Source organism: Equus przewalskii, chromosome 7 (genome assembly GCF_037783145.1).
Source record: "Equus przewalskii isolate Varuska chromosome 7, EquPr2, whole genome shotgun sequence".
In the NCBI taxonomy this organism is placed as follows: Eukaryota; Metazoa; Chordata; class Mammalia; order Perissodactyla; family Equidae; genus Equus; species Equus przewalskii.
The window spans coordinates 65561457-65589053 of NC_091837.1; the positions used below are offsets into that span (position 1 = coordinate 65561457).

Sequence of the window (27597 nt, forward strand, 5' to 3'; positions counted from 1 at the left end):
TCCGACCCAGTTTCCCTTGCCCCACTTCAGTGCAGCATTCCTGGGAAAAGGGTGAGGACGGTGAAGAAGCTCCCTGACAGGACTCACACCAGTAGCCAACGCAGGGAGTCAGCGGCTGATGAGGTTGGTGGGTGGACATCCCCAATCACTATCATTCCTCAATCCAAATGTCTGAAAACTTTCACATAGAGCGTGTTAGTCAGGAGTCCTCTCAGAATCCGAGTTCTGAGTAAACTCTACTCTGGGGTCTTTAAGCAAAACCACTCGCAAACCTTCCTGGATCTGTTTCTGTCCTGTAATGTAGATATGTCTCTCAGGGGCTCCATTCCTCAGTCGCCTGAGGTTGCAACTGAAATGCCCCCTTTTGCAGCCCAAATACACTCACAGATATTAAACTGCCATCATATTTTGTACGAACTGAAGACATTCCGCCTTATTCTTTCCACCACCCTGAATAGAGAACCGCATGCCAACGTGCATTTGTCACCTCTGCGTGTCTTTCCTCTCATCAAATGTCCAATTCTTGCGAATAAAGAGAAAATGCACATAAGCTTCTGAATGCATAACAAAAAAATAAACCCCTGAAAGTGAAATGTAATTACCAGGTTAAAAAAAAAAATGTACCTAGTTTCGAGAGCCTATCACATCTCGCGCCACCGCGCGCGGCTCCCCCCCAACACTGCTCCTGTTGTGTCAGATAGTGGCAGTGTTGAGCCCGGGAACCGGCGCCGAGCCCGCGGCGGTCCCCGCGGCCGCCCAGTCTCCGCGGCTGACTCTGGCGCACAGGAGCCACTGGGCCGCGAGGGCGCTGGGAAGCAGGAGGGGCGCGAGGGGCGGCGAGGGGTCCCCAATCGGCCTCCACGAACTGTTTTCCTTCTCCCGGGGCAAGAGCCCCACTCCCTCCAATTGATCGAAATTCACCGAAATTCACCGAGAGAGGGAGGGTGGAGGGAGAGGTCGCTCGCTCGTTACTGGCTGCGCCTCCCCCGGCTCGAGCCGGGCAAGCGGCCCCCGGTGCGTGGGGCGAGCCGTGTGGGCGCTCGCGCCTCCTCCGAGGCAGATCGCGGGGTGGCGGTCCCCGCTTGGCTCGGCCGCGCGGCCGCTGCGATCCTCCCCCCTCCCCCGCCCGCGCCCTCCCCCTTCCTTTCACTAGGACTCCGGGACTCGGGAGAGGGCGCGGGAGGCAGGCACACGGGCCCGACCCCACTCCAGCGCTCGCCGGGGACGCGGGCGGGCGGCGAGGGGCCGCGGCGGGGGCGCGGGGCGGGCGCGGCCATGGAGCGGCGGCGGCGGCGGCGGCGGCAGCACTAGCGACCGCGGGCGGACGAGCGGGCGGGCAGGGCCGCCCGGCGCCGCGGATCGAACTGCACAGCTCAGCAAAAGCGCCCTCGCCCTCCGCGCGCCGCCTTCTGCGAGCCCAAACCCGGCAACATTTTTTAAAGCTCCGATCCATCCTTTGAAGAAAAGGAAAAAAAAATAGCATAGATCGGAGAGACGGGGATATATATACATATATACATTTTTTTTTTTTTTTTGGCTCCTGCTAAAATTAGCCGGGCTCGCCGCGCGCCTGTGTGCGAGTGTGTGCGAGTGTGTGTGCGTGCGGGCGTGTGTGTGTGAATGTGATTACTCCAGGACTCCTCGGGCTCCGGAGACGCCATTTTCCCCCTTGATATCTCTCTCCATAAATCGGTGGCGCGGCGGAGGCGGCCGCGCCGGGCGGGAAGCGCGGGGCCGGCCGGGGCGCCCGCCGCTCGCCGCCGCCTCCGCGCGCCCGGGGGCCCCGGCGCCCCCCGAGCGAGGGCGGCCCGCCCGCAGCTCGCCGTTTGACAGATGCTCATCGCCATGGAGTTGCCGCAGCAGCACCTTTGGGGGCTCAGGCGAGCGACCGGAGCCGGGATCTGAGCGAGCGTCGGGGCCAGCGGAGCCGGAGCCGCCGGGACATGGGTGAGCACGCGCGGCGACCTTGGCCCGGGAGCTCGGCGCCCAGCCTCACGCCGCGCCGCGGGCCCCCGCACGCCGGGGGCCGGGGGCGGTGTGTGTGCCCTGCATGCAAAAGTTAATGTCGCCTCGCCTGGGCTTTGACTTTGCACGGGGCGGGAACGGGGAGACGGGGCTGAGGGGGCGGGATGCCGGTCCCGGCGAGGCTGCAGAGGATGGGCGCTATTCCGGCCCGTCCGCCGGTGGGCAGCGATGCTGGCTCATTTGGAGTGGCCGGTTGGTGGCGGCGATGGTGGAAGCATCGGGCTGGAGGGCTGAGAGCTTATTGAGTTTCGCCTAATCTGATCCTCCCCCCTCTACCCCCCTTCGTCGCCCCCCCCCCCCCCCCGCCGCCTTTTGCACCCTCCCTCGGTCCTGCTGCCGGCTGGCGGGGCTGGCGGGTTTGGCGTTGGTGGAGGGGACTCGGAGGGGGAGGGGGTAGGGAAAGGGGTGGGAAGGCGGCAGGATATTTTTTTTTTTTGCTCTCTTTGTAACTTGCAGGTTAAGTGGAGCTAGAGAGCTACATTGTAACCTAGTTGGATTTTTGGGGGGGAAATGTATCAGAATCTAACGTGTCGTTAATAGAAAGAAGAACAGGGAAGAAGTGGTCCAGCCGGCGAAGGTTGGTGTGTGCTTGTGTCGTGGCTCTGTGTTAGTCTTTCTCTTAAAATCTTAATCAATGGATCTGAGTCTCTTTCTCCTGCTCTCCGGTTTTGGGACTCTGAAAAGACAGGAATTCCCTTAAAAGCAGACGAATGGTTTTTTTGAAAGCACGCATTGTGTGTGATTCTAGTGGAGCCGTGGGCTTGGGAATTAACGGCAGGCTTCCCCGTTCGGTGGTTTCCAGTGGGAAATCACTCCGGAAAGGGAGCCCTTCAGTATCGATTTATTGTTTTTGTCTTTCAAACCATTATCTCTTTGACTAAAATACAGTCTGAGAAGTTCCACAGAGACAAAGTCAGGTAAACTGGACTGGGCAGATCTTTAGCAAGATGGTGATAACGGTGATGCTGTTTTTGGTGTCTGTCTGTGATGGAAGCATTGTTGGGTAATAGCAATTTCTGATCGGTAGAGCATGCTGGTTCTAAAAAAATAAGTAACTACCGAAATGCTGTCTTCTAGGCCCCCTCCCCACACGCTGCAAACACCCCTCCTCCCACGACCCGCACAGCTTACAATTCTGAAATCGGATCCAACTGGAAATATTTTCTTTGGAGATCGGAAAGTTGTGCAATTGGAAGTGGGAGATGAGGCTAGAGGTACTGGGAGCGCGGGGAGGGGTATCTTATTGCCCTTGATGCTGCGTTTATTCTTTATGTGTATCTGTGCCGGGTCTGAGGGTGGGTGTCTCCATCTAAAAGGACTGCTGAGGGAAGGATTTCCGATTCGTTTCCGCTTCAAATAAACTGTCCTGATAATCTCATGGTTGACGTCTAATGCTAAAAGAGCAGTTCGAGTCTCTTTATCCCTGCAGAAACTCTCCTCCAAGAGGGCAGTTTATTCTTAAATTCTACAGCAGCTACTTTTCCTTCCAATCCCCCACACTCCCACACACCACTATCCACACCTTTCTTTCTAAAGTTGGGGTGGAGGCCATAGTCTTGAAGAAAATATGAATATTACTTGCTTTTCTCTTACATTGTTTTTCCTTCCTTTATTCTTCATCCTGTTTTTCTTTTTTTTCTGTAGATTTGTACAACAAACTAACTTCATAAAGTAGCTGTCACCAAAGCTATCTGGCCATTGGCCCCCATCTCTTACCCTCCTTTAGTTCCTACAGGTAAATCTGATGTGCACCATCTGAACTCATCTTCATCTGCAAAACGTGTGTGTGGGGGGCGGGGGGCGGGGAGTGGGAATGGGGTAGAGAAGAGGGAAGTGGAGAGGAAGGGTGTTGTTCTGTGTAGGCCACATCTGCAACCCTGGGGCCAAACCTGGACCGTCTGGGAGAGTTTCCTTTGCACACCCCAGTTAGATGTTGTCTGGCTCGGATGGGGAGGCGGGGCCAACTGGCCAGGGGCATGTGAGGGAGGAGAAAGTTTGTAGCACTTTAAAAATGTAGCCAGTTTACAATCCCAGGTCACTCCTCCCCTTTCTCTTGCTTCTACCGTCCCCAAACTCCCGGAGGGAGGCTTGATCTCTTTTGCTCTGAACTGCCAGTCCGAGGTTTCTGAGCTAAGTTGAAGATGTACTTAATCCAGTTGCCTGCTGCCAGAGAAGGGCGTTAGGACAGATCAGCAGAGTGTGGTGGAACACAGAGTATTTTCTAACTTCAGGGAATGTAGCCTGAGAGGATATGGAGACCAGGTACTCTGAGAAAGTGCTGCTTTGCACATCATCTCCCCTCCCCCATGAAGAAAAAAAGTCTTAGTCTTGGGAGGTTGAATTGGTGTTGGAGCTGGACTGTGGGAGCTGCTTGCCACTATAGTAACCTGAGCTGGGCTGGGGGGAGGAGGTGGTGAGCGAACATGATCGGGAGCCAGAGGAGGGAAACTGACTTGTCTCTCTTAGCAGGGAAAATAGATGTGTCACTGGAATAAACAAACTGGAGGTGGGGGAGGGGATGGCTTGTAGTGAACTTAAGGAGGAGCGACTGAGAGGCAGTGATGTTGGTTAGGAAAGGGGCCACTTCTAACTTGGGAGAAAATATCAACTGCCTTATATGTTCATGAATGGGCTAGGCAAGTGAAGGGGTGTAATCTGAGCTTTTGTAGGTTAACATCAGAATGTTACATAGAAAGGCACAGCTGGCAGGGACCGTTCTGGACTTCACACAGGGGAAGCCTGGGGGTATCCCTGAGTGAACCAAGGAGCCCCTTGGTGCTGTGAGGGCTTCTGCTCATGTTCTTGCATTATTAATGGCAAGTTGCCCTGTAAATCACCTGATCTAAATGAGAATTGGGGGGAAAGAGGAAACAGTGCTTGGAATCTTTGTCGAATTTAGTTGAAAATGATCATTGGGGAGAGGCAGGAGTTTGCTGAAGAAGAAATAAATAGGTAGGCACTTCCCCTTGGATTCCCGATTCCGTTTCTGCTGCTATCTTGACTTTCAATTCCATTAGGGGCTAAATCAATACTTCTCTGGCACAAAAATGTACGTGTAGGAGAGGAGAGTTTTTTCAACCTGGCCATTACTTTTAGTTGTACTTCAATCTCTGCTCTGAACCTTCTATACAATATGCAAACGGATGAAGATGAGAAGTGGCTAGATGGATGGGACATCCTTTCTGGATTCTTGTGGAGACACTGAAACTTGGCTGGGCCTCAGCCTCCCAGAATGCCAGTTTTTCCCTTGGAGACTTGAAGTTTTAATTGAAACCAGAAAGCTATTGAAGGCAAACCCAGCCAATGAAACCTTGTTTTCTCTGCTGCTCAGGAATGGGAAATAAATAATTTTTTGCTGATGGCATTTCAAGTTGCTTCAGTTCTGCTCCTGCCAGAAGAATGGGGGAAATTGTTGTTAACACGTTAGCATTGTCAGGAGTTGCAGCGTATTAAAACATGGGGTGATGTTATTGAATTTGCTCAGGGACCCACTGTGTGGGAGCCGTCCAGTGAGGTGGTGGGGGTCAGGAGGCTGCTCTTGTCTTGGAAGGGTAGCAACATTGCCCTGAAGAAAGGAAGCATGACAGAGTCCTTGCCACATATCACTGTGCTTGCTTCTTGGGTTCCTGTGAAGAAGGGAACAAAACTATTCAATTCCATTCTTATCTTTTGGGATATTATGAAACCTAGTGAGTGTCCCAAAATGTTTTGGGCCAGGATTAAATAAGGAGCTCCACCATCATACCTGTCACCATGGGTTTGGGCTTCCTTAATAGCTGTTTCTAAAGATAACCCTCTTGTTTCACAAACTCTTCACAAAGTCACAGATGCTTGGTGAGTGCAGGAAAGTCAACACCAAGATGCCCATGGTGTTTTCTTCATGAATGCAGGGGAAGATGCCCTCCTGCGTTCTCGTTTGGCTCTGAGTTTCATTTCCCTTTTCACTTAGCCTTCTTCTAGATTCTGATCTCGCCTTAGACACACCAAGTTGGGGCAATATAAAGTTCTTGGGGGACCTGGTGCCCTTTGATGACTGAGTCTGTTAGTGGCTGTTCTATTTTTCATCTGGAAGTTTCAAAGGTTGGAGTGAGAGCAGCTTTCTTTAGAGAGTTGATTTTTTTACCCTCTTAGAGGGTGCTCTCTAAGGTTGAGGAAGCATTATGTTTTTTAAATAATAAAAAAAGCCTTTGGCTTAGAAACCCACAGTTGACTTCCTATCCAGTTCAGAGCAAATGATGCCAGGGTCTAATGGAGAAGTGAGCAGCCTGGAAGTTCACAGGATCCCTCAGGAAGAAGCAGGCACCCCTCCCCAGGAGCTGGGGAGGCCTATGTGAAATAATTATGGGCAAAGCCAGCTGAGCTGACCCTCCAGGCAGGCAGAGGCTTCCACCTTTCCAAGTGCTGGAGAGGGATAGCGAATGAAGGGGGTGCAGAAAAGGGTTTCAGAAACTTGCCAGGTTGGAAAAATGTATCCTTGACCCAACTTATCGTTTCTTTTCAAAAATACCCCCTTTCAGGTGATTAGGCACATGTGTGTGGTGATGGACTGTAATTAGTCTTTGGGTGGTGAACAGGATGTAATCTACACAGGAATCAAAATATAATGAGGTACACCTGAAATTTATATAATGTTATAAACCAATGTTACCACAATAAAAAAGAAAATTTAAAAACCCCCTTTCATAGGCATGGCACTTTGTTCTTTTCAAAAATATCTTCATATCACGTCTGCCCCTTGATTCTTCTAAGGATGGAGGCCAGATAAGCATTGTATGCCCGTTCAGAAGAGGAAGCAATTGATACACTGACTTGCTGAAATGACACAGGTTGGTGCACCACCTGGGGCCAGGTGGCTGCGTTAAAGTGTGAAGAACATCACACCTGAAGTGACCAGATCTGCTTTGGATCCTGTCCCTACTACTTCTCTGCTAAATGACCCCCCGACAAATTACTTAACCTCTTTGAGCCTCAGTCACCTAATCAGTAAAATTGGGATAAAGATGCTTAGCCTGTCCGCTTCACAGGGGTTGTAAGGATTAAATAATACCAGCTAATTTTTGTAATTGATCTCTGAGAGGATTTCCATGCTGCCTCCTGGAAACTGGTGCCTGGCATTATTGTCGCCATAGCCCAGAGATTAGTAACCCCTTGGTATGACCAGAAATGCCCACAGGGGCCCTTGTGTTCTAAGACAGTCAAGGAACAGTTGTTTTTTGTTCTTGACTCATGAAAAAAAATGTATATATGTGTATATTTTAAAATCAGTTGAATTAATGGACGCCTCCAGCGCCGTGTATATTTAAGACTCAAAGTCTCAGATAATATCTAATTTGGACTCAAGGTTGTTTTGGTGCTCAGGAAATTCCCTTTAAGTCAGGAATGAGAAGGAGGAAAGGACATTGACATGGAGACATACAGAGAGGGGAGGCAAGGAGGAGACAGTGCCAGGGAAGGGTCTGTCTCCATAGGGAGCTGCAATGGCTGAGCAATGATGTTCAGAACTGAATTTTTAGCCCCTGTCAGGGAAAGAACTGATAGCAAGATTACCTCTGTCACAGCAAACCCAGTAGGGTTTCTGGAATCAGGAAAGTTCTTCACAGTCCATTTGTTCCCTGACTCTTCCCAGTTGCTCCTCTTTCTCTTTCCCAGGATTCCTGGTTTGCCCTGTCCAGCAGCCTGCAGCAGACACCTGGCGGTGTTCTCAAGTGAACCTCATTTTACGCAACACTTGCACAGGCCTCTGCTCCCGTCACATTGGTTTCCTCACTGACCCTGGGTACTCTGTACACATGTCCACCTCCATGCCTCAGCTTGCTCTGTGTTGCCACCTCCTCTCTGGAAGGTGCCCTGATTGGTCCCTTTTAGTGAGAGCGTCTACATCTTAGGACATCAGCTCAGCTCTCAGCTCTTCACCTCCGTCTCCAGTGCACTTCAGCTCATGCTGCTTTGCTATTTGTGTCCCTTACCTCTCTAGACTGTGAGTCCTTGAAGAAAGGGGCAAACTTTGCCCCATATGAATGATTTCTGTTGCATGAATGAATCACAGAATTATGTAGAGATTGAATATTAAAAATGAATGCTGGCTTAGGTACTAAAGCTCTACACTGGGGAGCAATACAATGAGAACCTCTTGTTGTTGTTAGTGCCATCCAGTCAATTTGGACTCCTAGCAACCCTGTGTAGAGCAAGTGGAACCCTGCTTAGTCTTTTTGTGCCATCCTCTCATCTTCCTATGCTATATCAGACGATGCTCTCCAGCTATTCATAGGGTTTTCATGAACAATTTTTTCAGAAGTGGATGGCCAGATCCTTCTTCCTAGTCTGTTTTAGTCTGGAAGCTCTGCTGAAACCTGACTACCATGGGTGTAACCCTGCTGGTATTTGAAATACTGGTGGCATAGCTTTCAGCATGACAGCAACACTCAGCGGCCACAGTATGACAACTCACAGACGGGTGGTCTGGGTCCCTGACCAAGAAAGGAACTTGGGCCGAGGCGGTAAGAGCGTGAATCTTAACCACTAGACCACCAGGGCTGGCAAGGACCTCTTAGACAAAGTGAATAATAACCACTTACGTTAATAGCTTTTTATATTTTTGGCTATCTTTCAGGGGCAATTGCCTACTCTCAGTTTCTCCCTCAAAGCCTAAGAGTTAATGATGTCTTACCACTTGTACATCCTATCAGTCAGTGATTCACTCATTCATTCAATCATCAAATATTTATTAAGTGCCTACTAGAGTCTCATTGTCACTCTAGCACACACAGCTCTTGACTTTCTCTGAAAATTCCAATTGCATTTTTTGTCCACCACACTCATTTTGGCACTTAACCATGCAATCTTCTTTGCTACTTAAGTCCAAGTGCTTTCCTGCTCCTCGGTGACTGAGTGAGCCTGGCCACAGTGGAAGAGAAGGCTGAGCAGAAAAATGTACTCAGAGGGGAAAGTTCCAGGGAATGGCTCCTGAGAGGCAGGAGCTGCAGGCGGGGCTGGCCACCCATTAGCATAGGATGTGGGACAAGGTGCCTTGTCTTTCTGTTTCTTACTTTGAGCCACGGTAAAATGAAAGAGTTTGCATTGATATGGAGGGAGGGTCCCTTCTGAAATTTTGTGATTCTATAGATAGAAGTGTCTTCAGAATTTTAAAGTTTTCTTGAAGCTCAGAGCTCCTCACCCCCGTTTACTGGCACCTTAACAACTGTCCAGTCCAGTCCCACTGAGGATTGGTACACTTTGCTAAGTGTTTGCTGTGGATGAAAGAGTTACAGGAGGGGAAATAGGATTAGGAGAAGCTCCCCAGTTAGAACCAGAGAGCCAGACTTGGAGGACAGGGAAAGGAGAGGAGGGGATGGTGAGTCAAGAAGAAGTACCATAGAGAATAATGTGGAATGGAGGAAAAGGATTGATTCTCTATGTCTTTTTGAAAACTGGCCCCCTTTGGTGACATACCTGAGTTGAGACAAGGGAGATGATGCAGACAAAGACAGCTTCGGGAAAATCTAGAATAAATTCTCTACCTGGGATTTGCTACTACTTTCTGTGCCCTGTAGGCTTCTGGAGTCTCTGCTATGGTTACTTTATGAACCTCCTGGATCTAGGGGGCTGGGCGTTATTTCCTTGTGTAGATTCTGTGAGCCACGGAGGCTGTGTCTGTGCTTCTGGGATGTCCTGTCAGTCCCCACCGCATAGCACAGCACAGCACAGAGTCTGCCCTTTGTTCAATAGCAGCTAGCGAATTGGTTTCTGTGCATTTTGCGATCAAAAGGAATGACCCAGTCTATCCAAAGCCAGACACCTCTGTGATTTGATGGGATCACGAAGTTGGGATTTGACCTGAGGCCCTGTGGACATTTAGTGGGAATTCTGACTCATTAGGGGGCACACTGGTTGTATATTTAGGATGAAGGAGACTCTACAAGCTACTGAGATGCTGCAATTATTTTTATCTTAAGATCTAGCAAAGAATTTGGGAGGGGGGAAAAAAAAAGCAAGTAACACGATTAGCCAAACTGGGTGAAAAGCAATTTCTTCATTATTTCTTCTATTTGCCAAGGATTTGCAATTCTCTCGGCAGAAAGAAGCTGCTTGGGGTTTGAACTTGGGGCTGGAGAGATGTGGAAATTGGAGATGCTGAACTTGATCCATCCAACATAGTAGCCTGAGAATGCAGCAGAAGCCGTTGGGGCAGTGTTGTGTGCTTGTGGCAGAATAATGAAATCTGGTGGCAAGTCCTTTGCAGTGGCTCTGTCTGTGACCTGTTGTTATTTGAGCAGTGAGAGCTTTGATTTTTTTTAAAGAAAGTATTGATTAATAATGGTGGCTAAAAAGGATGATTTGATGTGAAAGCCCTGTGGGTCTTCTTTCTGCTTATTACTTTGTACTCCAGAGCTCAATTACAGTAAATTTTTAGATCCACAGATATTTATTAAAGTCTCAGCCTTGCAGCTCATGTGAGCCATTGTTCCTGGCACTGTTGGGTGAGAAAGGTCTGGTATGAGATGTGGCTTTTGCCCTTGGAGAGTGGATAGTATATCTGGAGAGATATGGTTAGCTCAGATGGAAAGCATCAGTCTGCAGCCAAAGTGGGAGCATGATCTAAGTGGAATTATGCTATTTGTGTGATCAGGACTAAGGTGCAGTCAGGGAAGGCTTCAAGGAGGTTGTGGTTTTGGGTTTGATGGTGGATTTGGAACAAGGGGACATTCTTGGTGGGTAGAATAGTTTGGGCATGGCAGCAGAGGTGAGACAAAGTTCAAGTGTGAATTTAGAATTGCCACAAGGAAATGAATGCTAATCATGAACATGAACTGCATCTGGCAGGAGCAGGGAAGCCCTGATGATTAAGGTCCAGCTGGCTGATATTGAGGGGCAGGCCACACATAGGTATCTTGCTGCACTGAGGTCTTCTGACCACAGTAGGAAGGACAAAACCCAGTGCCCTCTAAGTTGGACCCAATCTAGCTGTCCAGAGTTTTCAGTGAAGCTCGTTAACTTTTTAACCCTCTGATTCAGCAAACTTGGTTTGCTCATTGACATTCAAACGTGCATGTGATAGACTGATGGGTACTGTGGGGATCCTGAGAGATGGAGAGGACATTGTCTCTGCTTTCAGTCTGGTGAAAGACTCCGCGAGAACTCATAGAAACCAGTGGAGGAGCTGCAAAGGACTGTCATCTAGGGCTAAGTAACTGAACTTCACTGGGAGCGCAGGGAAGCCCAGCACCTCCAGCTGTTGGACAGCCCTCAGAAAGCTTCAAGGAGTAGGTGGGACTTGGGCTGAGTCCTGAACAATGGGGCTGTCTAGGGTAAGTACAGAGCAGCAGGGAAGACATTCCGCTTGAGAATGTAGAGGCAGAAAGGAGACCGCTTCCCAGAGACCAGGGCTCTGTGAAGTGCCAGGCAGCAAGACAGATGGGATGGGGCTCTGTGAGGAAAGGGCCAAGGCTCCATCTCTCCTGTGCTGAGATGGGAGCCACAACTGGAATTTTCAGAGTGCGAGGAGAGTAGGCGTGAGGAGCAGAAGGGTGTGCCAGTCAGGGGTCTTCCACGCATACCACACAAGAGAGAACCCCGACCTCTGACTGTTCTGTCCCCGCCCCGGTCTTGTCAGCCACCAACACTTCAGTCTGGGGTTCAAAAGAGTTATCTTTAGAACAAAAAGTAAAAGTACATATAAGCATTTGGAATGGGGATCAGCCACTCTGGGGAATAAGAATACTGCATGATACTGTTACTCATCTCCAGGAGTTCAGTGTATAATTGGAGAAAGATATTTACAAGTTTTAGCAACAATGCAACATTTCAATGACAGTTCAAGATAGTTCAAGGAGAAATATCATAAAGGAAGAGAAAGGGAGCTAATATTTGTTTAGCTCTCTGGTATGCGTAGTATCTCCTTTGTGGCAGAAGCACAAATATCTCAGTGTCAGATTACACTTTATGTTCAAATGACAATGAGCAAAGCCATTGCTGAATCAGATGGTTGAGAAGTCAAGGAATTTGAATTAAGACCCAATAGGTCTTGGGGTGAAAATTAGAGAGCTTTGAAAGAAAGACTGTGGTCTTTATTATCTGTTCGATTATGCGGTTTAGCCTGCTTTCAAGTCTATCATTTTCATCCCTAGTTTACAAACGGCATGATGGAGGACCAGAGTTTAAGTGGCCACTAAGTATTTAAAGACTGGTGGCATTATGCTTCAATGGAAAGCAAATGACATTTGGAGTTAGAACTACCTCTCTGATTTCAATGAATTTCTCAACTTCAGTTTTCTTATCTGTAAAATGGGCACATCTCAAGGTTAAATCAAATAATAAACTTAAAGCACCTGTTATATATCAGATGCATGTTGAAAACAGGATCATTTTCTCTACCACGTGGACGTCTCTACTCTACTTGGACAAGAAATATTATCATCACAGTTACTTCTTACAGGTCTACCATATTTAACCTACTTAGGTGCTATTCTGCATATATTATTTGCTTTTTTCCTTGTAAGATTCTGTGAAGATACTAGGAGGGCCGGTGAGAAAACTGATGCCCAGAGAGTTTAAGTGGTGTGGCCAGTCAGATGGCAAACTGGTTTTGTAGCTCATGTCTGTAGAAGCAGCTAGGAGTATTTGGCTAAAAGCTGACATTGCTTTGCGTATGAGAGACATCATGATGTAAAAGTAAAAGCAGAGGCTTTGGAATCATATAAACCTGGATTTGATTGTGGATCTGGCATAGGTAGTGTGTAACCCTGAGCAAACTATTAACCTCTCTGGACCATCATTTCCATATCTATAAAAAGAGGACAGGTCTTCTGCATCACAGGGTTCTTGTCTGGATTAAACTGATAATGCCTGTAAAGGCCATTGGTTGTGTTTACCCCTCTCTCATTACGAGTGTGCACTCTCCTTGGCTGCATGGAGCAACAGAGACCACAGGTAATACTACAGAACTGGAGCTCAACCTGGAAACTTGAGGATTGGCCCAGTCAGTGCTGTAGAGATCTTTCCCTGGGGGCCCAAGACCCAAGGCTCCTGCTGTTGTGTTGTGTTGTGTTTGTTATGGGTTCCCAGAGGAGGCACTGTTTTTGCAGCTAGAGCTGGAACTGCTGGTTAACAGCATGCCCAGCCTCAGGCCTCAGAAGCTTGATTCTGCTTCTCTCCCTATCAGGGAGATTCCCCAGCCCAGGACTGATCCTTAGTTTTGTGTTAGGCTCAGCTGACCCAGCCGGGCAGAGCTTCAGAACCAGCAGGCTCTATAAAGAGGTGGAAGGTACCACCCCTGTCTTGAAAGTACCTCTGATTGTCAAGTTGAGGAGATAAGACTCCGCACCTGAGAATGTCAGAGCTGGAGGGAGCCACAGAGTTCACTTCATCACATCCCCTCATTTTACAAATGAAGATGGGGAGACCCAGTGAGAAAATGAAACTTGCCCAAGGCCTCCCAGCTCCAATTGGCAGAGCAGGGAATTGAATCTGGAATTCACGGCTGAACTTAGTCTTATTTCTTCTACGAGACAGACTGGGAACAAGGAGAAAGCAATACCCAATATCAAAGCGCTCAAGTTAGCAGGTGCAAATTAAACTACTTGTTTGTGCTTCCTGTTGTGTAGGGAGCTAGAGGAGGTTGGTCTCCAACCCTTGTCCCTCAGGTTTTACTTGGGATCTGTGAAGAGAAGGCACCATTTAGCCAAATGCTAGCTTAGGTGACAGAGACTACGAAAGTAAATCAAATTTACCAAAAACATTTGAACATCTGCTAAGGTGATCCCAACGTATTATTTCATAAATATCTTATTTAATCTTCAATTTCTTCTCAAAACAACCTGTGAGGTAGGATTATTACCCAATTTCCACATAATATTTGAGCCGTTTAAATATATTTTCCAAGAACATGTTTGCTAAGTGAGAAAGAGAGGTTAAGTAATCTACACCTGTGACGTCAAATTGATGCTACTTCATTGTGCTTTTCAGGGAGATAACATGGCGTGGACACTTGTTATTGCACTCTTACTCTGTGTCTTCACTATGCTCTGAACTGTGATAGAGACCCATGTAAAACCCAGACCCTTTCCTTATGGAGTTCCTGGTCTGGTGGGAGAGAAAGATAAGTAAATGGAAGATGGCAGTATCCTTTGCCAAATGCTTTGATAGCAGAATACCCAAGGAAGTGAGAGCAAGACCATCTGTGAGTATGAGTGTGAGACTGTGTGTGTGCACATGTGTACACACAAAGGGAAAGGAGTAGAAAAGGAAAGTCTAGCCTGTCTTCATGAAGGAGGTGAGCTTCACCCAATTCTTGAAGGATGACTTAGAGTAACCAAGTGGAGAAAAGAGAAAGGGCAGGTCCGCCAGAGGAAATAACAAGGAATCATATGATGTAACGCAAATCAGCAGGATTTGGGGGAGCTGCAACTCAGGAGATGCTGCTGGGGAATGTGGTGGGTGTAGTAGTCTCAGCTTGGAGGACAGGAACTGTGATCAGGAAGGGACCACATAGACATGTCCTGTAAAGAAGCCACTGAATCTGAGCTTTCTTTGCTGTAGACCATTGGTGTGTTTGCAGGGTCAGGGAACTATGGGGCAGAGTTGCCTTTGCCTTCGCTGATTGAGAGCTGGGTAAGGTTGGGTTACTTGATCAATTTATTAGTGTTTATGGAGCATTTACTCTGGGTATTTTTGCAGCAGGAAGGATTTCAGAGACACATCACTCAGAGTCATGAGTACCTGAGTCAAATGGTGCCTAGCTGGCCTTTGATACAGCCTCTCATTCAGCATTCACTCAGCAAATAATTTGGAGTTTTGCTGCATGTATCAGGAGCTGTGCTAGGCTCTGGGGGTCCCACGGTGAGCCAAAAAGATAGTTCCTACCTTCAAGAGCTTACCATCTGGTGGAGGAGGCAATGTTGAAACTAAGAGTGACACAAGTATTTAAATATAAAATATAATAAATGCTGGGAAAGAGGAGTACTGTGCTATAAAGGCACAAAACAGGGCATCCTGATCTGGTTTGTGAAGCTCAGGGAAGCGCCATTTGACTTGAGCCTGAGTAATGAAGAGGCATTAACTCAAGGGAGTGGGAAGAGGATCCCAAGCTCATGCAAAGTTCCCTAAGTGGAAAAAAATCACTTCTAGTTTCCCACCTAAATACCTTGGAAGACATACAGAAAGTTGAATGCTCAAGCATCCCCAAAGCCAAACTCAGTCAGTCTTTTGCCAGAATCTGAGAAGGGATTATAGGCTAATGAGCCTAGGTTGAAAATATAATGACTTCCCTATCTATAGCCGGGTAGAATCACACTCTATCCTTTTATACCATTTGCTTCCCAAAATCAGAAACTCGTAATTTCTGTCAACTAAAAAAATAGGCAGTCATCAGGGCTACTGCACGGGCAACTTTAACAACTAAAGATGATCTCCTCCCTAACGTCATTATACATAGTATTCTCAAAGTCTACAGCTATCAGAAAGCAAATGGGCAAGACTGGAGGAGGGAGCTTTGGGAGGAGTAGAACTAGAGCACTGACTTCTAGGTGGAGAGGTTTCCTCAGTAAAGTTCTGAGGTAGACATAAAGAGTCTTTGTCACGGTGCGTATTGTGGATTTCAGCTATTCAGAGTTTCAAAGAATCCAGCAGAAGAATCCCCTCTTAGTCCAGCAAAACAATAGTGCATAGATGTCTACTCTCAGTGGTGTTCTAGTAAATGCTTAACACTCTGTTCTCCGGATTTTTTTAAGCCCTGATGTATGAAGTTTGCTGAGTCCTATTGTGTAAACACTCCTATCACAGCCGAGTTTCAAGCTACCAACTTGATACTGTTTAATGTGGAGTTGGGAAGAGATACACATGGTAGGCTCTTATGTGCTCCTAGAGGCTGGCTTCATCACGCACTGTACTGTTCACTGGAAACTGCAATGATCGGATCACTGATAACCCCAACAACTCAGGAGGATTTGACTGTTTTCAAGACGGATGGAAGATAGAGTCAAAAGCAGTCCAGTACTTCCTCTGTAGGCCAACACTACCCTGTATGACTCTCCTCATTAGAGCATGAGTAAAGAGAAAGAATCTGACGTGAGATCTTAGGGAGTAAAACATTCAAAACAAGATAAAAGGAAGAGTATCATGATAGTTATTTACTACATCAGTAAAATAAGAAGTTTTAAAACCTTCCAGACATCTACAGCCGGAAGAAGCATGACCCTGATGGAACAAGAGCAGAAAGTAACAAGGAGAAATGTGGAGATGGAAAGGCATCAGAATCAGCTCAAAGGAGGATGAATAAATAAAGAAGGATTGCAGGGATAGAAAAAGTACAATAGCAGAATTAAAAATCCACAATGTAGTCATTATAGACAAAGGAGGCATGGAAAATCGGATTAAATTGGTATCAGGGAGGATGGATTAGGGTGTGTTCCCTCACCACGCTAAATATAGAGATAAAAACTGTGAGAGAGAGAATGAGAGAAATGGAGAACAGAGATGAGAGTTCCAAACTAAGAACTACAGGAAAAACTTAGAAGAAGCCAGAATCATTGAATTAAAGAAATGAATAAGGTAATAATTGAAGGAAATATTCCTGAACTAGAAAGAACCTGCCCATACAGATCCAAAAAGCTCATCATGTTCCAGGAAAAATAAAGGGAGGGAGGTCCACACTACACTCATTTTGTCATTAATAAAATTCTACCATCATGAAAAAAATCTTCAATGATAACAGCATAAACCGAGTTACCTACAAGAGAAGCAAAGCCAGGTCAGCCTCCATTTTTTCTTCTATTACTTCAAATGGTAGAAGACATTCTGCAGAGTTTGAGGGGAAAAGGTTCTGACCTGAGGGTTCCTTGTGCAGCGCAGTGCCTTCTACATGTAAAGATGAAAGAAGTGCCTGGTCTTAGGGGGATTGCAGAGTAGGGAGCTAAGGTGCAGATGAGGATAAACAGCTCTAAGGGAGTTTGGGAAAGGTCGGCAATAAGGCAGGGAACTCTTCCTATATTTGTGATTGTCTGCCTTTAGGACTTTATGAGGTACATGTGTTATTTAAAATTTTTTTTAATAAAGAGCATGTAGTTCTACAATAGCAACAAAGAAGATCAAAACCTTGACCTAACGAGGTAGATCAGAAAGACATTATTCCATTTTGTTGATGAGACACTGGGCTGAAAAAGTGCTTATGATGGCTCCCAAGTGGCAGAACTACAGAACTAGGTCCAGAATCCACATCATCTGAGTCACTGTTAAATATACCAATGGCTCTGTGGGTTCCACCTTGTCATCCCTTTGGAAAGCAGCAGTCAGGGTGATGATGGCCTGCACGTGCGCTGGGAGCAAAGCAGATGAGAGAGGTGGATAATGCTGGAACACCCAGCCTCATTTGGTTTATTCACTTATTAATTCAGTCAATCAACATTTCTTGAGTATCCCTTATGCGTTGGGCATTGTGTTAGGTGTTGGGATTGCGTGGATGAATAAAATGCCACTGATGCTTAGTGTTAAGAGACTTAGAACACTACTATCAGGGAAAATTCCCCTTAAATACAGAATAATAGTGCTCTATGGTCAAGGCAGTTGGTAGGGATAGGCACATAGACCAGGCAAAGCCTGAGCCCACCAGAACCATTTGGAGTGCTTGGGAAAAGCCAGAGTGCTAGGCCCCACTCCTCGATCCCTAATTCCATAGATAGAGCTCGAGAATTTGCATTTCCTCCAAGCTCTGGGATTAGTAAGAGTTGCCCAAGGCTGCAGATGGAGAATGGATTTTAGACCAGGAGAAAATCTTCCATCTTACGAATATGAAGGGAAGAATTATGTACACTTTGGGACTCCTTTGGGTTATGAGACACATCTAGCCAAGCAGGATTGCCCTGGTCCCTAAGAGAAGTAATTCTGTAGGTCACACTATCCATTCTGGAGTGTCTCCATGGGTCTATGGCTGTGCAGGGTAAAATTACAAAGTCTTGAGTATGGAAGAGATCTTGGTCCCACTCCAGTCATTGCTGAGATGAGAATGGAGTAAGGGACTCAAATGGAGTAAGGGGCTTGTCTAGCATCTCACTGCCTGTGAATGGCAGGGCCAGGAGTAGAGGTCAAGTTTCTGGACTCCTGTCCCAGAGTTCTTTCCAGGTAAACATCACCACCATTCTCCTTCTTGCCCCTCTGTTTTCCTGGGATCTGCTAAGCAGTTTTTCCTGGGCAAGTATTAAGTATTTCTTAAATAAGTTATATTCTTCCTAACCCCACCCGCCAGGTGTCCCCCAGAAGTCCTTCAGGCAGCCAGGGAAGGGTTAACTTTTGTTGGACTGGAAGCCTGAGCTAAGGACAGACTGTCCATTGTGCGCCCGCCCCCTCTGGAGGAGTCACTGACTGTTGGAATGTGACAAGGCAAAACGTTTTCACCTTGCGTGGCTTCCCCTCCTCTGTGGGTGTGTGAGTGAATGCGTGTGCCCACACATGCATGTTGGCAGAGGCGCACCACAAGAGGACTCGCAGTTGTTTCCCAGACTGACTGCAAAATCGAACTGTGAATTTGGGGTGGCAGGTACGTGCCGGAAGAAGGCAAAAGGAGAGCAACAGCTTTGTGTGCTGGGTGAAGTAAACAGACGGGTTAGGTTTCTTTGCTCCTTGCTTTTGAAAACTTCTTTTTATTTGTATTTTCCTAAAGTGAGGGGAGCATGTGCACAGGAAGGGCTGGATTATCATTTTCAGCACAGGCAGTGAATTTCGCAGGGGGAGGCATGGGTGGGTGGAGCTGCCGTTGGAGTAGTTTGAACCACAGGACTGTGAATAGCTATCGGGGGCTAATTCATTTTCATTCAGAAGGAACTTCTTGAAGTCCTTCTAGTGCTCAGTCCTGCTCTGGGTGCTGAAGCGGGTATAAGTGTTGTACAATCACACTCGGTCTCAGCCTGAGACTGAATTGCAGTTGAGTAAGGAAAATGAGATTTGTGTACTCAAAACGACGTAGACAATGAAAGACTAGTGTTTAGTGGCAAGCTATACAGTTGGGTGCAGTGTAACTCAGGCCAGGAAGTGAATGCTGTGGTCCAGAGTTTGCAAAATGTCACCATGGAGAAGTGAAGACTTGAGCATGACCTTGACATATGAGAAGGCTCGGGATCTGTTTGCTCATTTGTTCACTCATTCCTTCATGCAACAAGCATTTGGAGAGCACCAGTTGTATGCCAGGCATTGCACGGATCGGTGGAAGGGGATACAAGGAAAGATTCTTTAAAAATACCAAGGCAGAAAGAATTCTGTATATGTATTGCTGCTATGGAGACTGGTTTGACTTGAATAGGGATTGCAAGTTGATGGCTAATGAGCCCTAAGACTGGAGTCTTAAGGTGAGACCAGTATGGAAAGTCTGAAATTGATGTGCTCCTGAAGATTGGGATTATTTGAAACTGTCTTACTGTTTCATCTCTAGCATTTATCATGTCACACTCACACTGCCCTGGTTCAAGTCCTCATGCAACAGGAATCGAATTTCAGCTGAGCCTCCTCTGATCTCCTTGCCTCTAATATCAGGTTCTCCTAACTCACCCTCAAGCCATGTGCCAGAATTATCCTTTGGAAGCATAGCTTTGATAGCGCCCCTTCCCTGCTGACATCTCTTAAATGGCTTCCCATTACCTGTAAGATATAATCCAACTTGTTAGTGTGACTTTCAAGGATGTCCATGATCTGGCTGCAAACTTTGATCTCCAGCCGTACCTCTCACTGGTCCCCATTTTGTACCACACCTCCTAGCCAAACCTTAGCTTTCTCTTTCCTGAGCATAACTCTGCCTGCTCCTGCCTGAGGCCTTGCCTCGTGCTCTTCCTTCTGTCTTCTGTGTCTTCCTTCCTCCCACTCTGTTGAAGCCCCTCAAGGTCAAAGCCATATCCCATGCTCTCCTTAAAGACTTCCTGTGTAGTTTCCTATCTGTCTGTCCACTCTGGTCCAAGTGGAAAACATTTTCTCTTCTCTTCGTTTCTGCCCTTTCTTATAGGACATATAAAAATCTGCTCTGTTTTATTTTTCAAATCTCTCTTGGAAAGTATCACCTCCTCGAGGAAAGAGATTGTCTTTTCATTGTATCTTAGGATCTTGACTTGAGGAGAAGGGTGAATTTTTATTTTTTCTGGATCTCTTACGACTTGAGTTTTAAGTTTTGGAACTTTGTCTTCTAGATCAGTTAGTCAGTGATTTATACTATTAAATGTAAGACACTGTGAAGTGAATAATTTTTTTTAAGGGAAGATACTTTCTTAATATTAATGATATATCCACTGGATTTACCTCTTCAGTCCTCTGAAGTTTAGATTTCACCTTCTTTTCTCTCATCTCAGAGCCTGTGATATACATTGGCCTACTCTGGTTCAAAGGTCCAAATGGACTTAGTTTAAGAACATTTTATGGGGAATATGCCTCCACTTTTGCCCTGACCCAAGGATAGCTTTATAGGTATGTACTAGGGAATTAAAATGCAACATTAGAGAGTCATGCCGGACGGAGTAAACTGTTGAACACTACTGTCATAAGAAAATTTGGCTTGCAATTTGTATGGATCTGGGGTACAAGCTAAGAAAGACCTAGTGGATTCTTACTGCGTGACAAGCAGGGACATGTTCTAGAGCATCTTGATGTCTCCAACAGCTAGTGTGGTACCTGACACTAGACAGAGAGCCCTCAATGAATTTTGACTTGAATATGACTTTCAAAAAGTTGTATAAGGTTTTGGGCAGATAGGCAGATCAGTCTAGATGAGACAGAGAATCTTACAAGTAAAAGAAACATCAAGTGTCTCCTGGTCTAACTGCCCTCCCCCACTGCTAAGTGGAGACTTTCTCTCTTTTGTAGCATGGGGCACAGGTGGCTGCTCAGTGTTTGCTGACAGCTTCAGCAAAGATGCTCATGCTCTCACCAGGAAGCCTCCTCTCTTCCAGAAATGCAGTATTCATTGGGTTTTCCCCTAAGTGGAAGCGGTTTTAAATGTGTCTTTCTGCAGGGCTGAGCAATTTCCTGGAGCTGAGTATGTGCCTGGACTTCCCTGGGGAGCAGGGTCCGTGTTGAAGCCCTGGCTGCCTTGCTGGCTGGCTTCCACACAGGGTGTCAGCTGAAAATGTACTGATTCCAGAGGGAGAAAATATGCACCCGGTCTTCAGGTTTCCAGTTCTTGGCTGTTTCTGAATGTATCTTTTCAGGCGTCATTGGGATGTTTTGGTGGGCACATTGGCTGGCCAATACCTTACACTGATGAGCTCAAAGGTGGAAACCTAAGGTGTACAGTAATGTCATCTGCTGGGAAACTTCCAGAGTATTCAGCCATTTAAGAAGGCCTGAGTGTGATCTGTCTGATTGCCTAGGGGTGGAAAGAGATGATGTCTTGAAGTTTTGTGCAGCCCCAGGCTCTAGGTTTTCTCATGAGAATGAGCATTTGGGCTTCTTTTTGGGCTTTGAAAATGATGAATATGAAATTGGGACTAATGGGACGTACAGTGAATAAGGGTGAAGGATAGCTTAGCTGAAGCTGTGATAGCCCGCAGAGAGCCTGGCTGATGTTTTTCTTTTCCTCTGAGAGGAAGGCGGAATCAAAAACCAAAGATCCTGGGGGTGATTTCTGATACGTCCAAAGGCCTGTAAAATGCTCCCTTTCTTTTTTGGTTGTTGTTGTCATGTAGACATAATGCCATTTTATTTAAGGACCAGAAAGGGAAGTAAAACTCTCTGGAATGGCTACTTTTTTCTAAACAATTAATAGTGATTAAATATCTTTTGTGTCGATGGAAACACTTTTAGGGGTTGTTTTGTATTAATCACAGCGTTAGAAATGATTTCCCACTGAACTCTTTTTGTTTTCCTTTTGCAAGCCTGCACCTAAGCTTTGCATTTATTTTAAGAAATAAAGATAAGACTTTGCATAATTCAAATAATTTACAATGAAAAATGATCAAGGAAGAATGGTCAAGAGGTCGGCTAAATGTCCTTCCTCCAAGGGAATGGAGAGCTTGACCCCGGCAGCTCTGGGGTTGTGTTCAGCTTTGCAAACTGTTCTTCATTTGTGAGAGGGAAGTGGTGCAAGAAGCCAGCCAAATGCAGTTCCCACAGACCTGAGCATCAACACTTCAGACTTCCCTTTCGTCATGGTTGGTTTTGATGGTGACTCAGCCAGCTGTGGCTTCAGTATAAGAAGCTTCTAGCTTGTTACTGGACTGGAGGACTTGCCTCTCTTATCTTTATTCTTGGGCCTCCAGCCATAAAAATTAATAACAATTCAATGAAGGGCTGTGTGTGTGTTTCGCCCTATGCTCCAATATAATCCTATTTGGGAATGTGCACATTCTGGTTTGATTTCTTTCCATCATTTTTTCTGATGCCATAGATAAGAGGGACGGGGCTTCTGGAAATTAGCTTGAGTTACTTTTGAGATCATTTTCCTTCCTGCCATGGCTAATTATCTCTCTGCTTCTCAGTTGCAGATCTGATCTCTTCTGAACACCTCACCGTGTCTGCATCCCTGGGACTGTGAATCCAGCAGCTGGACCACTTTGTCCTTGGAATTTTGGGTATCCTCTCTTCTCACCTTTCCCTTTTCCCGTTTTCCCTTCCCCCTCCTGAGAACTCCTGAAGACTGTAGGATTGTCATGGAGTCCAGGGAAATCTTAAGCACCTCCCGGCAAAGAGGGAGCGAGTCGGAATTCCTGTCGGTCTCTTCAGCCAAGCCCCCCACTGCTCCTGGCTGTGCAGGAGAACCTTTGCTCTCTGCTCCAGGAACTGGGAAGGGGATCCCAGTGGGCGGAGAACGCATGGAGCCAGAGGAGGAGGATGAACTGGGCTCAGGACGGGATGTGGATTCCAACTCCAATGCAGACAGTGAGAAATGGGTGGCAGGAGACGGCCTGGAAGAACAGGAGTTCTCTATCAAGGAGGCAAACTTCACAGAGGGGAGTCTGAAGCTGAAGATTCAGACTACAAAGCGGGCTAAGAAACCCCCAAAGAACCTGGAGAACTATATATGCCCACCTGAGATCAAGATCACCATCAAGCAGTCTGGGGACCAGAAGGTGTCCCGCGCTGGGAAAAATAGCAAAGCCACAAAGGAGGAGGAAAGAAGTCACTCCAAAAAGAAGGTAGGGAGCCCTGTTTCGTAGGGTTTTTTGTTTGTTTGCTTTTGCCATTTCAACTTGTAAGGGTCTATTTGCTTATTACTTATTTATTTCTGAATTACCAATGTCCTTAATGAAATACTTAGGGTCTCCAGAAGAAATGCCTCTGATATCTTGGTATAGTGTCCAATTTATTATTATAGTTTTTACCCACTTGAAAAATAATAACTACCAGAATTATAATTCTGGAGAGTTCCTTTTATTGTGTAGCAGCCCATTGGCTGGGTCAGATCTGGCTAAGCTGTGACAATGTTTTGAGGTGTTTTTTTTCCTTTAAGATTTGCGTCAGTTCTCATAGTCAAGAGTGGGCTGTTGAAAAATTATGGTCAGTTAGAACAGTTCAGAAGTGTTATAAACTCCTTTTGGTTTCAATTACTATTGTAAATCTTTGTCAAATAGGCGAGTCGCTCACCTGACTAAAGAAGTTCAGTCTCCGTAGTTAGTGAGGCTCTGAGAGGGCTGGGAGATCCTCACGCTGAAAGCCAGTGGTGAGCATCAGAGCTGGAACTGGAGAAAGAAAAGGGGCAGGCGACTGACCTGAATTTTTGTCTAATACATCATAGACTTTAAAGCTTGGGTGTTGAATGAACTTGGTTGACTGTCATTTTCCTCCTAAAAGTCAAAGATGGGTGTAGAAAGCAGCTCTCTAGGAGACTGAGGGAGTCATTTGGTTGGGACGAATGGATCCAGGTTTCCTTGTACTTGTTTTGTATCACGGCAGGTTACAGTGAGCTCCCTTCCTGTGAAGAGTGTGGCACTCAGCTATGATAGCAGAGAACTCCCTAGTCTAGAAAGTTCTTGTTCCCAAGAATGTCTGGGACTTGTGAATAGTGTTGAAAGGTTCCCTCTTGTTGACGGAGTTTTGAGTTCTAGGCTGTAGGTGTTAATCAGAATCTTTGTAACTCTCTGCCCCACATGTTATTTATTTGGGCTCTAGACATGATGGATTAGCTAAAAATGGCACATATACATGAACCCCTCTCCTTTATAGCCCAGGAATAATCTGTAGTGTTTCTGTTACCAGTGGTGTTTGAGCTTGTAGTCATTTACAGTAGAGCTGCTGGGAATCAGGATTTTCTTTATCGTAGGGTTTTGCGTCTTTCATCATGCTAGGTGTTTTCGGGAATTTGTTGCATTTAAAATTCAAAGACTTTAACTAGAAGAGACTTTCTAGGGTGACCAGTGCCTCCCAGTTTGCTCAGACTATCTTGGTTTTAAGACTGAATGTCATCCATCTAGGTACCCCCTTAGTCCTGGACAAGCCGGGACAGTTGGTCACTTTGCTTTAACATTTGGATCACGAAGGCATCTTTAGAAATTGACTTGTGTTTACAGAGCATATAGGCAGTGCTTTCCTCTTTCCCCTCCCTATTACAACTTTGCTGTGCTTTCTGGTTCTCTCTCATAGAACCAAACATTATTTAGATGCATGTGGAAACTCGAGATTCTTGTAAGCAAACACAACAGCTCAACTCAGTCTCCACTTAGAAAGTCAGGTTTTGCTTTGCAGTTGGGTCTCTTCAGCTTTGGAAATGAATATCTTTGTCTCTGCTCAGTGAGATGGCCCGTTCTTTGTTTGCTGTTGGATTTTTGTGTAGGTGGGTAGTCTTGAAAACTGTGGTTACCGTTTTTCCTCCATGCCCATCACCGTGAGGATTTGAGCAGCAGCCCACAGTTTTTTGTGTGCAAACCCAAATTCACTACCCCAGAGAGAGGATAAGTTGTCTTGATCAGGTACTACTTTGCCTAAAGGCACAAGATTGTTCCCAAATATAGCCTTCTGTCTGTTGGAATGCCCTAGAATAAAACTGGAATTTGTGACATGGGTTGATTTCAAAACTGAAACATGTAGTGGACCTCTATTCTCATATCTGAAATTTTCGGGTTGGTCATCCTCGCTCAAAAAGCTGGATGCACTTTGTATGCTTCATTGAAATTGCTTCTTTGAGTATGTGACTTACCAAGTAAATGTTCTAAGTCTCAGAAATTGGAGGGGGCAGAAAGGAAGAGGAAGGAACGAAATTCAACTCATAGTGCTGCATTATGCTGACACGGTAATGAAAATATCCACAAAAATTTTCAATTGTTGGGAGCTTACTTCATATTGTGCTTCTCCAGTCTTTCTACATTTATTTATGCCTAGAGGTATTACTTCCCAGAAATGAATGAAAAAAAATTATCAGTACTGAGTTGTAATCACTTGATAGATGATAAGAATATTCTCTGATGTCTATTGGATTAGAACGTTAACTTTATTACTCTTCAGGTTCCTGTTATTTTGAAAACTGGGAGTAAGCAAAAGCAGAAGCTGAGGTGGAGGGGTGGAAACCTGGTCTTCCGTTTGTATGGAAAGCTTCAGTGGCGTGAACTTGCAGAACTTACTTATTTGTATGAACGTGAAGCAACCAGCAACATGACCAGTAATTTGGGATACGGCAAAGGAGGAGGATGGCATTTCATAAGCAAGAGATCATTGTCTAACTCTAAAATCCAGTCTTCTGGGTCTTTTTTTGTGAATCAAGCCACTTATTGAAGAAGTCACATGGAGTGGCCCCTGGGAGTGGCGTCAGGTCCTATGCTAGGCACTAGGATGGATGCCCTGTTGAGCTGGTCCTTGAGCTGGTGGAGACACCCATTCAGGAGTTGCTTGAATATATGTGCTGACTTGGAGCAGGGGTCGGCAAACTATAGTCCCTGGGCCAAATCCAGCACCCTGCCTGTTTGTGTACAGCCCACAAGCAAAGAATGGTTGGAAAAAAATCAAAAGAATAATATTTTGTAACTTGTGAAAATTATATGAAATTCAAATTTCAGTGTCCATAAATACATTTTTATTGGCATGGAGCCATATCCATGTGTTTACATTTTGTCTATGACTGCTTTTGCACCACAACGGCAGAGTTGAGTCGTTGTGACAGAGTCTGTATGGCCCGTGAAGCTTAAACTATCTACTGTCTGGCCCTTACCAGAAAAAAAAAAAAAGTTTGTTAACCCTTGACTTAGAGAAAGGACGTGGAGTTTCAGGATAATAGGAATTTTGTTTTATTTTTAGTGGTTCCGCCTCCAAATTTGGAGGCTGGGGGAAATTGGGTGTTACATCATTATGTGCTTCTTTTTTTCAGACCAATTAATTTTGTTCAAGTCATTGTTTGACAGCCTTAGGCAAAGGCAGCTTATATTGGATCCCAAATGATTTTCTTTCTCATTGGGTTTTGTAAAAAGAATGCTCTGTAGGATGATGACAGCATTCCTTACATATCACAGCTAGTTCTCTGCTAGGTTAAGTCTATTTCTACGTGTTCTACTGCTTTGGGGTGGAGAGATATATGTGTGGCATCCTCAAGAGCTTTATTCCGAATTTCAAACCTAGGACCAATCCTGAAAACTGGGGAGGTGTCATAGATGTTCAGGGAACATGACCACTTAAGTGATAAGATGTTAGGAAGGACCCATGAAAATACTACCTCACTGGCTCAAGGATGCATGGCCTCTTCTAATCAGGGGACAGGTTACCTCCCTTCATATGAAATTAGGATGGCAATTGAGATGCTGTATGGAAGACGGTTTATGGTGAATTAATTTATGTGAGGTGTAAGAGCAGCATTTGGTAAGAAGGAGAGGCTGAGAGGAGAGCTCAGAACATATTTCAGGGCCTCAGAACTGTCCTTTGGACAGGTCTTACTTTGCGGATGGACTCCATAAATGCAACTTGCCCTTTGTCATGGCACCAACATTGTTGCATCTTACACTTAATCAGGTAAGTGATGTAATAACAGAAGCTTCCTCTAGTTCTCTTCTATGTCACTCCATAAGAACCACAGAGAACATGGGAGTGAGTCTCTAAAGCAAGTTCAGGTACAACGTGTGAGCATAAAATGTTCCAACAGTGACAGGTTTCTAAGAGGCTCCCAGCTGGGCAGAGCTTAGCAGCTCTCTTCTTTCCTGAGGACTTTCCGTGGGAATCGGGGACACCTGTCCAGTTTCAACAGCAGGAGAAGGAGAGGGGAGTCTTAGACAGGCTCCAGACAGTGACCCAGCATAGGAGATGCGGTGTGATAATCCGCACTGACTGGCTTTGTGACTTTGGATCTAGAGTGCAACCTTGCTGAAGCCCCAGTTTCCTCATCTGCCAGAGGTGATGATTTTCACATAAGATAACTCAGTGGAAGATTTTAGGGCAAATGGGTAATTTACAGAGCACACATCATAATAGTTCTGATTTGTTGAGCTCTGTGGCAGGCCCTCTGCTCGCTGTGTTACATGTATTCACCTTCACCATTAGTTCTTATGACAGTCCTGCCAGGCAGATATTGTTTATTGACAGATGAGAAAATTGAGGCTCAGTTGCTTCAAGAGAGCAAGAGCAGGAACAGGAACGGCCAGGGTTGGCCTTTGAAGCCAATTCTTTTAGACTCCAAAGCTGTTGTATATTCCTGTC

General features: G+C 45.9%; 1 protein-coding gene across 5 annotated transcripts in view; it reads left to right on the forward strand.

Moving 5' to 3' along the window:
- Positions 1 to 1742: 1742 nt before the first annotated feature.
- The window catches only part of SETBP1 (SET binding protein 1), a 360544-nt gene continuing 334689 nt past the window's right edge, over positions 1743 to 27597 (forward strand). For 3 of the 5 annotated variants that reach the window (XM_070627579.1, XM_070627583.1, XM_070627582.1), the window contains exons 1-2: positions 1743 to 1947; positions 22467 to 23123. In XM_070627579.1, coding sequence (XP_070483680.1) covers positions 22638 to 23123 — 486 coding nt within the window. In that variant the 5' untranslated portion in view covers positions 1743 to 1947; positions 22467 to 22637. Of the gene's footprint in view, positions 1948 to 2397; positions 2603 to 18361; positions 18551 to 22466; positions 23124 to 27597 lie in introns of those variants that run through there. The other 2 variants (XM_070627580.1, XM_070627581.1) reach the window with 2 other exon arrangements.